We start from the raw sequence: 14,749 nt of genomic DNA on the forward strand, positions 1-14,749 counted from the left end.
GGTTCGGCCGCAGGCTCTGGCTCCAGCCGTGGGCTCCAGCTCTGTCCGGACCAGCCGTGCGCTCTGAGCTTAGCTTATTTCTTTAGTTCAGTGCTGCAGGGGGAGTCACTGATTTACCCAGATACCAATGGAAGAAATATTGTGATTGGTCCATTTCCATTCCATTATATTAACCCTTTGTTTCCCAAGAAATATCAGTCCAAGTACAGCTATATTTTATTTCATTCATTGGTTTTGCGTATAACATGTGATTAATCACGATTAATCGCTCGAACTCATGCGATTAATGAGATTTATTTTTTTATTTTTTTTGCCCAGCCCTGATGAAAATAAATGTGTGGAAGCAGCACAAGCATCGGAAAAGACCTGCAGGCTTCATCTTCGAGACAAGCATCAGTCAGGTCGCCCTGTGTGCACACCAGGGCAGCGTGCCCAGGTTAAGGGCCGACCTCCGCTCTGGGGGACAGGGACCAGCCCGCGGTGTCCTTACCCCGCAGAGGAGCTCCATGGAAAGGCCACGGGGCGAGATGGTGTGTCTGGGCCTCGCTGCCGACAGGTCTGACGTGAGGAAGAGCCTCAGTGTCCTCGAGTCACATGCAGTCGAACCCGCAGAGCCCTGGATAAACGTCAGTCAGACCAGTTTTGTTTCTTTTGTCTATGACACACAAGAACTACTTTACTGCCTTTTGAGGAACAAAAAATCAAACGAGTGGAGTGACGGCGCCCAACAAAACCTGCACATGAGTAGTGTTGGGAAGTTTACTTACAAAATGTATTCCCCTACAGATTACAGATTACATACTCCAAAATGTAGTTTGTAACGTAATCCATAAAGTTACTTAAAGTGAGTAACGTAATCTGAATACTTTGGATTACTTGATTTGCTGTAGAGAAGCAAAGACGAGGATGGTTTAGTCCTGATTTTAGACCTGGTTTAGATCTAGTTTAGACCTGTTTTTTGTCGTGGTTTAGACCTGGTTTAGACCTGGTTTAGACCTGGTTTAGTTTCTGGCAATGAGTGGAATTACTGGGGAAAAAAATAAATAAATGAAAAGGGGGATATAGCCCAAAATGTGAAAACAGGAAAATACCACCATGTAATCCATTTATTTCAACAAAGTAACTGTAATCCAATTACCACTCACTGAAACAGTAACTGAATACTGAATACTCATAATTTGTACTCTGATTACGTAACTCCAGTACATGTAATCTGTTACTCCCCAACACTGTACATGAGTAAATGCAGGACACAGTCTACAAGTTTAATGCCGGACTGTGGAACATTGTTAACAAGAAATAACATCTCTTTGACCACGAGGGTCCGGTTGAAGAGTTCCAGAGTGTGTCTTTAAATAATGTATATTTATTATGTTTTTGAAGCTTTGACATTAAAGTGAGTTTTTGTCAGAACTCGGTTTAATCTGATCCTGACGCTCAGATGTAGATCAGCTGTTAGCATATCATTAACATGTGAAAGAAGAACACACTCCAGTGTTTGTCTGTAAACACCAGATCTAAACCAGGACTACAACAGGACTAAACCAGGACTACAACCAGAGGACTAAACCAGGACTACAACAGGACTAAACCAGGACTATAACAGGACTAAACCAGGACTACAACCAGGACTAAACCAGGACTACAACCAGGACTACAACAGGACTAAACCAGGACTACAACCAGGACTAAACAGGACTAAACAGGACTAAACCAGGACTAAACCAGGACTAAACCAGGACTACAACAGGACTAAACCAGGACTACAACCAGGACTACTAAACCAGAACTAAACCAGGACTATAACAGGACTAAACCAGGACTACAACCAGGACTAAAACAGGACTAAACCAGGACTACAACAGGACTAAACCAGGACTAAACCAGGACTAAACCAGAACTAAACCAGGACTACAACAGGACTAAACCAGGACTACAACAGGACTAAACCAGAACTAAACCAGGACTATAACAGGACTAAACCAGGACTACAACAGGACTAAACCAGAACTAAACCAGGACTATAACAGGACTAAACCAGGACTACAACAGGACTAAACCAGAACTAAACCAGGACTATAACAGGACTAAACCAGGACTACAACAGGACCAAACCAGGACTATAACAGGTCTAAACCAGGACTATAACAGGTCTAAACCAGGACTATAACAGGTCTAAACCAGGACTACAAACAGGTCTAAACCAGGACTATAACAGGTCTAAACCAGGACTATAACAGGTCTAAACCAGGACTACAACAGGACTAAACCAGGACTAAACCAGGACTATAACAGGTCTAAACCAGGACTAAAAACAGGACTAAACCACAGACTGTATAAAAAAGTGTTCAGCGCTGCTCAGTTGAGGCTCTCGATGTTCACGGTTACAGAGTGAATCTGGAGTCAGGATCTGTGTTATTAAATGTATTTTCTGGTCTAATCCTGGTCTAGTTCCAGGGGCGAACTGGCAATCTGTGTTCTAGAAAAGTCCAGAATGGCTGTCTGGTCTACCGGCTAATCTGCCCATTTGTCAAGAATAAATCGCCTAAAAGGAGAAAGAAGAGAAGGTCACTCGTTGGTTTCGACTGAGGGATTCTACACAGATCAGAAGTAGTTCATCTTTGTGTGTTTCCTTCAGTTATTTCATTATTGACTTACTTAAATGATTTATTATTATTTATTTAAATTATCAATCCTGATGTAGTCCTGGACTAGTCCTGGACTAGTCCTGATCTGGTCTTGGTCTGGTCCTGGTCTAGTCCTGGTCTAGTCCTGGTCTAGTCCTGGTCTGGTCCTGGTCTAGTCCTGGTCTAGTCCTGGTCTAGTCCTGGTCTAGTCTGGTCTGGTCTGTCTAGTCCTGGTCTAGTCCTGGTCTGGTCCTGGTCTGGTCTGGTCTGGTCCTGGTCTGATCCTGGTCTGGTCTGGTGTAGTCCTGGTCTAGTCCTGGTCTGGTCCTGGTCCTGGTGTAGTCCTGGTCTGGTCCTGGTCTGGTCCTGGTGTAGTCCTGGTCTAGTCCTGGTCTGGTCTGGTCTGTGTAGTCCTGGTCTAGTCTGGTCTGGTCCTGGTCCTGTCTAGTCCTGTCTAGTCCTGTCTAGTCCTGGTCTAGTCTGGTCTGGTCTGGTCCTGGTCTAGTCCTGGTCCTGGTCTAGTCTGGTCTGGTCCTGGTCTAGTCCTGGTCTGGTCTGGTCTGGTCTAGTTCTGGTCTGGTCCTGGTCTAGTCCTGGTCTGGTCCTGGTCTAGTCCTGGTCTAGTCCTGGTCTGGTCCTGGTCTGGTCCTGGTCTGGTCCTGTCTGTCTGGTCTGGTCCTGTAGTCCTGGTCTAGTCTGGTCTGGTCTGGTCCTGGTGTAGTCCTGGTCTGGTCCTGGTCTGGTCCTGGTGTAGTCCTGGTCTAGTCCTGGTCTGGTCCTGGTCCTGGTGTAGTCCTGGTCTAGTCTGGTCTGTCCTGGTCTAGTCCTGTCTAGTCCTGGTCTAGTCCTGGTCTAGTCCTGGTCCTGGTGTAGTCCTGGTCTGGTCCTGGTCTGGTCCTGGTCTAGTCCTGGTCTGGTCCTGGTCTGGTCCTGGTGTAGTCCTGGTCTAGTCCTGGTCCTGGTCCTGGTGTAGTCCTGGTCTGGTCCTGGTCTGGTCCTGGTGTAGTCCTGGTCTAGTCCTGGTCCATGATGAGTCTGTGTGAGTGCAGTTAGAGGCTGTGATGTGTTTAATGACCTCAGGTTTTGTTTGTTGACGACGTGTTTAAGGACCTTCTGCTCCCTTTTGTTTAGTTCAGGCTCAGACCTGTTGTAGTCCTGGTTTAGACCTGTTGTAGTCCTGGTTTAGACCTGTTGTAGTCCTGGTTTAGACCTGGTTGTGATCAGATGTGATTAAAGGGAAGGTGTTTACAGACAAACACTGGAGTGTGTCGTTCTTTCACATGTTAATGATGCAACAGGAGAATGACTAATGTTAGATCTGCCTCAGAGACAGAACCAGACCAGGACTAAACAGGACTAAACCAGGACTAAACCAGGACTAAACCAGGACCAGGATCAACCAGAACTGGACCAGACCAGGACCACTCCAGGACCAGACTAGGACCATACCAGGACAAAACCAGAACCAGGATCAACCAGAACTGGACCCGATCAGGATCACTCCAAGACCAGACAAGGACCACACCAGGACTAAACCAGGACTACACCAGGACCAGACCAGGACCACCTTAGGCATAAACCAAGACCAAACCAGGACTAAACTAGGACTAAACCAGGACCATGCACAACCAGGCCTGGACCAGAGCAAGACCACACCAGGACTAAACCAGAACTACACCAGGACCAGATTAGGACCATTCTAGGCCTAAACCAGGACTAAACCAGGACTAAAATAGGACTAATCCAGGACTAAACCAGGACCATGATCAACCAGAACTGGATCAGACCAGGATCACTCCAGGACTAAACCAAGACCACACCAGGACCAAACCAAGACCACACCAGGACCAAACCAAGACCACACCAGGACCAGATCAGGACAATTCTAGGCCTAAACCAGGACCAGCATCAACCAGACCAGGACCAGACCAGGACCAGACCAAGACCAGATCAGGACCACTCTAGGCCTAAACCAGGACCAGACCAGGACCTAAACCAGGACTAAGCAAAACACAACAAACAACAAAACACAACTCCAGGTCTGTTTTTGAGGAGAAAACAACATTATAAGACGGTTTAAATTTCACGAGAGACAAAAATCTGTAAATAAATCCATTTTAAATTCTAGATCCAGGTTTGGTTTGCGAGGAGGAGGGTCGAGAACAAAGACTCCACTGCTCAAACACACCTGAAGAAAAACTCGCTCAGCGTTTTCCGTCTTTAACTCAACTCTGAATCGGCTGAACTCGGCTGAAAAAATCATGTTTACTTAAAATTAAAGAGCACGGGACTAACTGCACTAAAACTAAAATAAGTAACGCGAAAGTTAATCATTTTAATAGTGTACAACCACTCACCCTTATGTAACAGATAATACTCCCTACAACTGTACAACAACTCACCCTTATGTAACAGATAATACTCCCTACAACTGTACAACCACTCACCCTTATGTAACAGATAATACTCCCTACAACTGTACAAAACTCACCTTATGTAACAGATAATACTCCCTACAACTGTACAACCACCAACCAAACCAGTAACAGATAAACCAAACCACACCAACAACCTTATTTAATTTAACACAACAACTCACCCTTATGTAACAGATAATACTCCCTACAACTGTACAACAACTCACCCTTATGTAACAGATAATACTCCCTACAACTGTACAATAACTCACCCTTATGTAACAGATAATACTCCCTACAAACTGTACAACAACTCACCCTTATGTAACAGATAATACTCCCTACAACTGTACAACAACTCACCCTTATGTAACAGATAATACTCCCTACAACTGTACAACAACTCACCCTTATGTAACAGATAATACTCCCTAACAACTGTACAACAACTCACCCTTATGTAACAGATAATACTCCCTACAACTGTACAATAACTCACCCTTATGTAACAGATAATACTCCCTACAACTGTACAACAACTCACCCTTATGTAACAGATAATACTCCCTACAACTGTACAACAACTCACCCTTTATGTAACAGATAATACTCCCTACAACTGTACAACAACTCACCCTTATGTAACAGATAATACTCCCTACAACTGTACAACAACTCACCCTTATGTAACAGATAATACTCCCTACAACTGTACAACAACTCACCCTTTATGTAACAGATAATACTCCCTACAACTGTACAACAAACTCACCCTTATGTAACAGATAATACTCCCTACAACTGTACAACCACTCACCCTTATGTAACAGATAATACTCCCTACAACTGTACAACCACTCACCCTTATGTAACAGATAATACTCCCTACAACTGTACAACAACTCACCTTATGTAACAGATAATACTCCCTACAACTGTACAAACAACTCACCCTTATGTAACAGATAATACTCCCTACAACTGTACAACAACTCACCCTTATGTAACAGATAATACTCCCTACAACTGTACAATAACTCACCCTTATGTAACAGATAATACTCCCTACAACTGTACAACAACTCACCTTATGTAACAGATAATACTCCCTACAACTGTACAACAACTCACCCTTTATGTAACAGATAATACTCCCTACAACTGTACAACTCACCCTTATGTAAACAGATAATACTCCCTACAACTGTACAACTCACCTTATGGAACAGATAATACTCCCTACAACTGTACAACTCACCTTATGTAACAGATAATACTCCCTACAACTGTACAACAACTCACCTTTATGTAACAGATAATACTCCCTACAACTGTACAACTCACCTTTATGTAACAGATAATACTCCCTACAACTGTACAACAACTCACCTTATGTAACAGATAATACTCCCTACAACTGTACAACCTTTATGTAACAGATAATACTCCCTACAACTGGACTCCGACCCGAGACTGATCCAAGACTGAACAAGGACTAAACCAGGACTAAACCTTCTTTAAATAAAAACACCAATTAAGTGTATTTAATAATAATGACTTTAATGAACTTAATGAACTCAAAAATGGGGACCAGATTCCAGATCTCAGAGCATGAGTTTGTTCATGATTCCAGCTTGACCACCAAAGTCGGTTCTTTAGCCAAGTAATAAAAGATAATAAAAGAGAGTGGAGTTGATGATTTTTGATCCAGACAATCAGACCGAGACCAGAGTTGACAAAACGTGAGCTTTTGTAAACGTGACGTCAGCTTTTCCCAAAACCGGCTCTGAAATCCCGACGCTGCGTTCACTTTGAAATCGGAAACTTACCTCACTCTCCTGCTGCTCCCTGCTCCCCCCGAACCCCCGCGGAGCAGCTCTTATGCAAACGCCTCTCTGTCTGCTCCTGTCTGCTCCTGTCTGCTCCTGTCTGCGCCCATCAGCCAATCCCCCGCTCCGTCTGCCTCCCCGGACCAATCAGGAGCCTCGGGGGGCGGGCTCTGAGCTATAAAAGCCCAGGTGAGGCGCAGGTGAGGCAGACACACGCAGCCTGCAGGAGATCCACCATGGCCCTTGTAGGTTCCTCTGGTTCCTCTGGATCCTTTGGTTCTTCTCCCCAGGCGCTCGCTCACACTCTGCCCCAGGACGAGCTGCCCTCCCTGGACCTGGACGCCTCCGACTTCAGCCTGTACAGTCCTCCTCCAACCCCTCAGCTCACCTGGCTTCCTCCAGACTGCACAGGTAAAAAAAAAAACACTTTCTTTAGACAATAGAATGTGATTTTTAACATTAAGTCTTGTACTTTCTTTTATATTCTCATGTGGTGTCATGTGGTGTTATATTTGTGTAATCAAGAGGTGTCCAAACTTTTTTCATCGAGGGCCACAGATCTAAACACAGATGGAGCAGAGGGCTGATCGAGGGCTGCAGACTGGTGCTCAGTACAGTGAATAATTTACATATGTGCATGTTTAACACGTTAGAATGAGCCGTCAGTCTTTATTCATGCTAAGATCCTTAAAACCACAAACTAAATATTCAATATTTAGCTTTATTGAGGTAGATTTTCAAAAACTAAACTAAAAAGTTTTTGGTTTTTTTTCATGCAAGGTCATTTGGGCCAATTCACCTGGAAGCCTGAGGGCCAAGAAAAATTCATCTGAGGGCCACATTTGGCTCATGGGCCATAGTTTTGTTCAGTCCTTGTTCAGTTTTGATTTAGTCCTGGTTTAGTCTTAGTTTAGTTCTGGTTTAGTCTTAGTTTAGTCCTGGTTTAGTCTTAGTTTAGTTCTGGTTTAGTTCTAGTTTAGTTCTGGTTTAGACCTGGTTTAGTCTTAGTTTAGACCTGGTTTAGTCTTAGTTTAGTTCTGGTTTAGTCTTAGTTTAGTCCTGGTTTAGTCTTAGTTTAGTTCTGGTTTAGTTCTAGTTTAGTCCTGGTTTAGTCCTGGTGTAATCCCTCAGTGGTCCAGGTCTAAACCAGGTCAAGATCATTCTAAAACTATTCAGTAAATGGGACTTTTTTAGTATAAAATAAAATAAAATTTTATTAAATTAAACCCTTAAATTGTGTTTTTTATAGTTTTTTTTTTTACACATTCAAAGTAACACTACATTTTGATATGCTGTCCTGATCTGTTCTTCTTCTTCTTCTTCTTCTTCTTCTCCAGGAGCCTCGTCGTTCGTCTGCCCAGACTCGAGCTTCGTCGCCGGGGTTCACCTGTCGTCGCTCCTGCCTCTGTACCGGCGGGCGTGGGGCGGCGGGGCGTGGCTAAACATGGCGGCCGCGCACGACGTCCTGGCCCACGTGCGCCCGCCCTACTCGTACTCCGCCCTCATCGCCATGGCGATCCAGTCGGCGCCGGGCCAGAGGCTGACGCTGAGTCAGATCTACGCGTATGTGAGCGAGCGCTTCCCGTTCTACAGCCAGGGGAAGGCGGGCTGGCAGAACTCCATCCGCCACAACCTGTCCCTCAACGACTGCTTCCAGAAAGTTCCCCGAGACCCCAGCAACCCCGGTCAGTTTAACCCAGATGCCCTCCCGTCCCCCTGTGTCTCTGTGTGTCAGGTGTAGGGCTGTGCAAAAATATCCAAATATCGACATATCGTATCGTTTAATGTGATGATACAGTATCGATATCGTGGGCTGCTGTATCGATTTATCGCCAAGAGAATTTTTGGATTATTTTTCTAAATTAAGTCATATTCTCACTGAATTAGTTTTACCTCTGGACCTTTGGTGATTTGTAATAATTAATCTCATTAATCCCGTTCGAATTTATCCTGTTTGTAATTTGTAAAGTAAAAATTCCGCCACAAATTACCAACAATATTTCGCCAAACACAGACGTCCGGTGATAATACGAGCCCCGTGTGAATCTGCGTCTCACTGTTTGTTGTTGTAATTGTGCCTTTTCTATCTCTTTATTTTCTTTCCTTGTTCTTTTCTCTTTCAATCTCAGACAAAATAATTAATTACAGATTAATTTATGGACTTTGTTTATCCCGTGTGAATGTGCCGTAAGTAACACAGAGGTGGGGTGGTAATTTTCAGATGACCAAACTTCCCCAGGTTGTATTTATCCCATCAGAACAGAGCTTTATTTTGTGACAGCTACAGTTTTGTTGTTTGTTCAGAGGAAGGAAACTCATTTATGCGACACATTTGACATTTTCACTGTTTTGTTGATTAAAATATTTGTGTTTCATATGAACTTTGCACAAGACGTGATTTAACAAAATTAACAGCCATGATTTTTTACTGAACCATATTCAATCGATTTGAAATACACTCCTGGTTAAAAGTTTTAGAACACTGGACTAAACCAGGACTAAGCCAGGACTGAGACCGGGACCAAACCCGGACCAGAACTAGGAATGAGACCAGAACTGAGACCAGGAACAGGATCAGAATTAAGACGTGGACTGAGACCAGGACCAGACCGAGACTGAGACCAGAACTGAGACCAGAACTGAGACTGGGACTGAAACTGGGACCAGACCAAGACTGAGACCAGAACTGAGACCAGAACTGAGACTGGGACTGAGACTGGGACCAGACCAAGACTGAGACCAGAACTGAGACTGGGACTGGGACCAGACCAAGACTGAGACCAGAACTGAGACTGGGACTGGGACCAGACCAAGACTGAGACCAGTCTAGTCCTGGTTCAGTCCATTTTTTCAATTTTTCACTTAAACACAACATCGAAAGCTGAAAAAACAAATCGTTATCTATTTTTTCATTTTGGTTTTGGAGACAAATAATGAAGAAAATATATATATATTTTTGGTTTTCTTATTTTTGGTTTTATTTTGAAAAACAAATGAATAAATGAAACACAGATTCTTTTGGCATTTGTGTTTTCTGGTCTGATTTTTTATCGTTGTCTCCTCAGGTAAAGGAAACTACTGGACACTGGACCCGAACTGCGAGAAAATGTTCGACAACGGAAACTTCCGCCGCAAACGAAAGAGGAAGTCCGACAACGCCACTTCCTGCGACACGAACCCAACTTCCTGCGAGGTCACGCCAACTTCCAAACGGCCCAGACCACAGCGGCCCCCGGTGGCCGATCCAGACGCTCTTCTCGACGACTCCTCCTCCTCCTCGTCCTCGTGTTTTTCCTCCTCAGACTCCTTCTCCTTCGCCGAGAGTTATTACCCCACAGTTCCGGAGGCGGGGGTCGGCGGTGCAATTCCCGACGGTTCCCCCGGTGCCGTTGTGCCGTTTGGCTGGAGCACGGATTCGTCCGTGTTCTTCCCGTCAGACCTCCCGGATCTCCAGGAGGCCGAGCAGCTCCAAGCCCAGTGCGAGGCCATGTTCTCCGGGCACAGCAGCGGAGACGCCCCCCTGGAAGTCTCCTCCGTGCTCTGGATCTGAACCAGGACTAAACCAGGTCTAAACCAGGACTAAACCAGGTCTAAACCAGGTCTAAACCAGGACTAAACCAGGAATAAACCAGGACTAAAACCAGGACTAAACCAGGAATAAACCAGGACTAAACCAGGTCTAAACCAGGTCTAAACCAGGTCTAAACCAGGACTAAACCAGGACTAAACCAGGACTAGTTTAGACCTTGGCCTTGTTTGTTTTCACCGTTACCAATAGCTCTGGTTTGACATTTAAGTTGTGGCTATTTTATATATATTTTTTATAACTCAATATACTACACTCCTGCTTTCTACTGAAAAACCATCGTCGCTCTCTCTGCTGCCGTCACACTTGTCATTTTACTCTGTTGTATTAACCTCCTCTACATGATCCTCGGGTTTATTTTTCTCTTTTTTGCTCCACATTCACCTCTGTAACCGCAGCCTCAATGAGCTTCATTTGACTGGAGCCAAACTGTGGGTGTCTGTGGTTTGGACTTTGGACTTGGCCGAGGACATTTCATTACTGACTTCACAATGTTTACAGTTTATTTAAAAAAACAAAAAAAAAAACGTTTTATTTATTTCTGCTATTTAACGTTTTTACTATTTATTTTTTATTTATGTTTTATATTGTTCCTAAAACGAGAGAATCCAAATTTTCATGTAAATGTATTTAAAATAAAACAGAATATTGAAGTTGTTTGAATTTGTCCAATTATTTTCAAAGAGGTGATATTACACTTTGGGGTTTTAGCTGCTAACACAGAACATTTAGATCACCAGGTTAACTTTTATGTTCAAAATGCAGTTTTACTTTTCCCGTCGACGTCAGCGTGCATCCTCATAATCAAACTTCCTAACTAATCCATCCTGATGGTTTTGTTTTACTTGTCTGGGTGGACATCTGACAGCCTAGACTTGGTTTAGACCTGGTTTAGTCCTGGTTTAGTCCTGGTTTAGACCTGGTTTAGACCTGGTTTAGTCCTGGTTTAGTCCTGGTTTAGACCTGGTTTAGTCCTGGTTTAGTCCTGGTTTAGACCTGGTTTTAGTCCTGGTTTAGTCCTGGTTTAGACCTGGTTTAGTCCTGGTTTACCTGGTTTAGTCCTGGTTTAGTCCTGGTTTAGTCCTGGTTTAGACCTGGTTTAGTCCTGGTTTAGTCCTGGTTTAGTCCTGGTTTAGTCCTGGTTTAGTCCTGGTTTAGACCTGGTTTAGTCCTGGTTTAGACCTGGTTTAGTCCTGGTTTAGACCTGGTTTAGTCCTGGTTTAGTCCTGGTTTAGACCTGGTTTAGTCCTGGTTTAGTCCTGGTTTAGTCCTGGTTTATTCCTGGTTCAGTCCTGGTTTAGTCCTGGTTTAGTTCTTGCACACAGGTGTATATTTACGGGGGGAGGGGGGCGTCTCGCAGGAATAGCTCACATGTTTGTGTTGTGCTGTTTCTGGTTGAACAGGTAAATCCGACACACGTCACATGACTCTGTGTCTGGACACTGTGAGGCTCCTCCAGGCTCGTGTCCAATCAGAGCGCGGCGTTCCTCTGCACAGGTGAGAGCGACGGCAGGTGAGACGATCACACTTCACACTTTACACTTTATTTAAACTTCTACTATTTCTGTTTATTCAGTTTTTGTTTATTATAATTATACAAACATCAGAATGCACTTTCATAACTGTACTGACAGGATTAGTGGTCATAGTAGAAAAGAGACAATCCATGACTCCTGACCTGGTTTAGACCTGGTTTAGACCTGGTTTAGTCCTGGTTTAGTCCTGGTTTAGACCTGGTTTAGTCCTGGTTTAGACCTGGTTTAGACCTGGTTTAAACCTGGTTTAAACCTGGTTTAGACCTGGTTTAGACCTGGTTTAGACCTGGTTTAAACCTGGTTTAGACCTGGTTTAGACCTGGTTTAGACCTGGTCAGTGACTCTCATGTTTAAGTATTAGAAATATGAATGAGACAATCCAAGATTCCTGTCATAGGAGACAGACCTGTTTGGATCCTAGTTTAGACTTGGTTTAGTTCTCGTTTAGTCCTGGTTGTCCCCTCGTCTAAATAAATGACGTGGTTGTGGGTTAGACTCTGTTGGTCTTGTTCTGTGGCGCAGGATGAAGCGCTCGGTCACAGTCCAGCCTCAGTCTGAGGTTTTCATGAGAGACGCGTCGGAGTGGTCCACAGGACTGTGCCACTGCTGCAGGGACTGTAAAGACTGTAAGTCCTGGTTTAGTCCTGTTTTAGTTCTGATTTAGTCCTCTTTTAATCCTGTTTTAGTCCTGTTTTAGTCCTGGTTTAGTCCTGGTTTAATCCTGGTTTAGTCCTGTTGTAGTCTTGATTAAGTCCTGTTTTAATCCTGGTTTAGTCCTGTTTTAGTCCTGTTGTAGTCCTGGTTTAGTCCTGTTTTAGTCCTGTTGTAGTCCTGTTTAGTCCTGTTTTAGTCCTGTTTAGTCCTGTTTAGTCCTGTTTTAGTCCTGGTTTAGTCCTGTTTTTAGTCCTTGTAGTCCTGTTTAGTCCTGTTTAGTCCTGGTTTAGTCCTGTTTTAGTCCTGGTTTAGTCCTGTTTTAGTCCTGTTTTAGTCCTGGTTTAGTCCTGGTTTAGTCCTGGTCTCTGTCTCAGGTTGCAGGTCTTTCTGCTGCTTTCCGTGCCTCTCGTGTCAAACTGCAAATCGTCATGGAGCGTGTCTCTGTCTCCCCCTGCTGGACATGTGCGGCTTCATCCACCCCATCGCCATGACGCTCCGGGCCACCACCAGGGAGCGCTACAGCATCCGGGTGAGTCCAGGTCCAGACAGGGTTCAGATCGGGTCTAAACCAGATCTAGACTAGACAGAATACAGCACCTCGGGGGTCAGACTTAAGATCTCTGCTGTTTCCACATGGATCAATCCTCCAGAAACATAAACAACATTACCACCTACTCTGGTACTCGCTCTGGGACCTGCTCTGCAACCGGCTCTGGGACCTGCTCTGGGACCTGATCTGGGACCTGATCTGGGACCCCTCTGGGACCCTCTTTGCGACCCGCTCTGGGACCTGATCTGGGACCCGCTCTGGGACCCTCTTTGCGACCCGCTCTTTGAGCCGCTCTGGTACTCGCTCTGGGACCCGGTCTAGGACCCCTGGGACCTCTGGAACCTATGGGGCCTGCTCTGGTACTTGCTCTAGGACCTCTGCTCTGGGACCCGCTCTAACACCCACTCTGGGATCCGCTCTAGGACCTCTGACACCCAATCTGGGACCTGCGCTGGGACCTCTGGGACCTGCTCTGGGACCCGCTCTGGGACCCGTGCTAGGACCTCTGACATCTCTAGTACTCACTCTTGGACCTCTGACAGCGCTCTGGGACCCACTCTGGGACCTCTGACACGCTCTGGACCTCTGACTGGGACCCTCTGGGCCCCACTCTGGGACCTCTGACACCCGCTCTGGTACTCGCTCTGGGACCTGCTCTCGGACTCGCTCTGGGATCTCTGCTCTGGGACCTTTGGGACCCGCTCTGGTACTTGCCCTGGGACCTCTGGTACTCACTTTGGGACTTCTGGCACAATATTACTGTATTTAAAATGTAAAACATTACATTACTATTGCAGCACTTTTAATTTACTCTCACCAAAATAACTGCGAAGATGCTGAACTTTTGCGCTGTATATGGACTAAACCAGAACTGAACCAGGACTAAACCAGAACTGAACCAGGACTAGGAATCTAGTTCCGCCCCTGAGTGAACCCCAAGCCTGTGGAGCAGTGTTTCCTCAAAGCTCGATCGGGCGTCGGCTGCTCTTCGCCCCGTGGAACGTGGAGTTCTGCGTCGGTCCTTTCTCCCGTGGTCACCCGACGGTCTACACGGGCACAACCTCTGGCCCGTCCCGACACTCAGAACCGTAACGATGTCGTTTCACTGCTGCTGATATCGCAGTGATTTTAGTGAATTTGTCTGAAGAAAAATGAAAAACCCAACACTTCAATCCAGGTTAAAAAAGCTTTGTGACACGCTTTACTCACATTTGTACCGAGTAAAATATTACAGTTTTTTTTCCCTTTAAGTCCACATTACTGCGTTACAGCAAAAATCTAAGTATTACAGTAATTTGTTACTTTTATAACACGTTACTCCCAAAACTGTTTAAATCAAATCTGAACTAACGTCTTACACTTCAATGTTCTTTACAGACGAAGCCTCTCAAAGCTCTGCGTCGTGTCTTTGTTGGTGTTTTTCAGGGCTCGTTCTGTGTGGACTGCCTCCTGTCCACCTGCTGCTGTCCCTGCGTTTACTGTCAGGTTCACAGGGAGCTCCAGCACCGCCAGTTACCCAGCATGCTCGGCGACATCGTGCAGAGGAAGTGA

The 14,749-nt window shown here is 45.1% G+C and overlaps 1 protein-coding gene across 1 annotated transcript; it reads left to right on the forward strand.

The window, feature by feature from the left end:
- The first annotated feature begins 11,882 nt into the window (after positions 1–11,882).
- On the forward strand, positions 11,883–14,749 carry LOC110175000 (cornifelin-like). Its single transcript, XM_020941113.2, has 4 exons — positions 11,883–11,956; positions 12,517–12,620; positions 13,023–13,177; positions 14,624–14,749. Exons 1-4 carry the CDS (start codon positions 11,883–11,885, stop codon positions 14,747–14,749), a joined length of 459 nt encoding a protein of 152 aa, XP_020796772.1.

Source organism: Boleophthalmus pectinirostris, unplaced genomic scaffold (assembly GCF_026225935.1).
Source record: "Boleophthalmus pectinirostris isolate CB_2022bp ecotype Guang Dong unplaced genomic scaffold, ASM2622593v1 HiC_scaffold_12, whole genome shotgun sequence".
In the NCBI taxonomy this organism is placed as follows: Eukaryota; Metazoa; Chordata; class Actinopteri; order Gobiiformes; family Gobiidae; genus Boleophthalmus; species Boleophthalmus pectinirostris.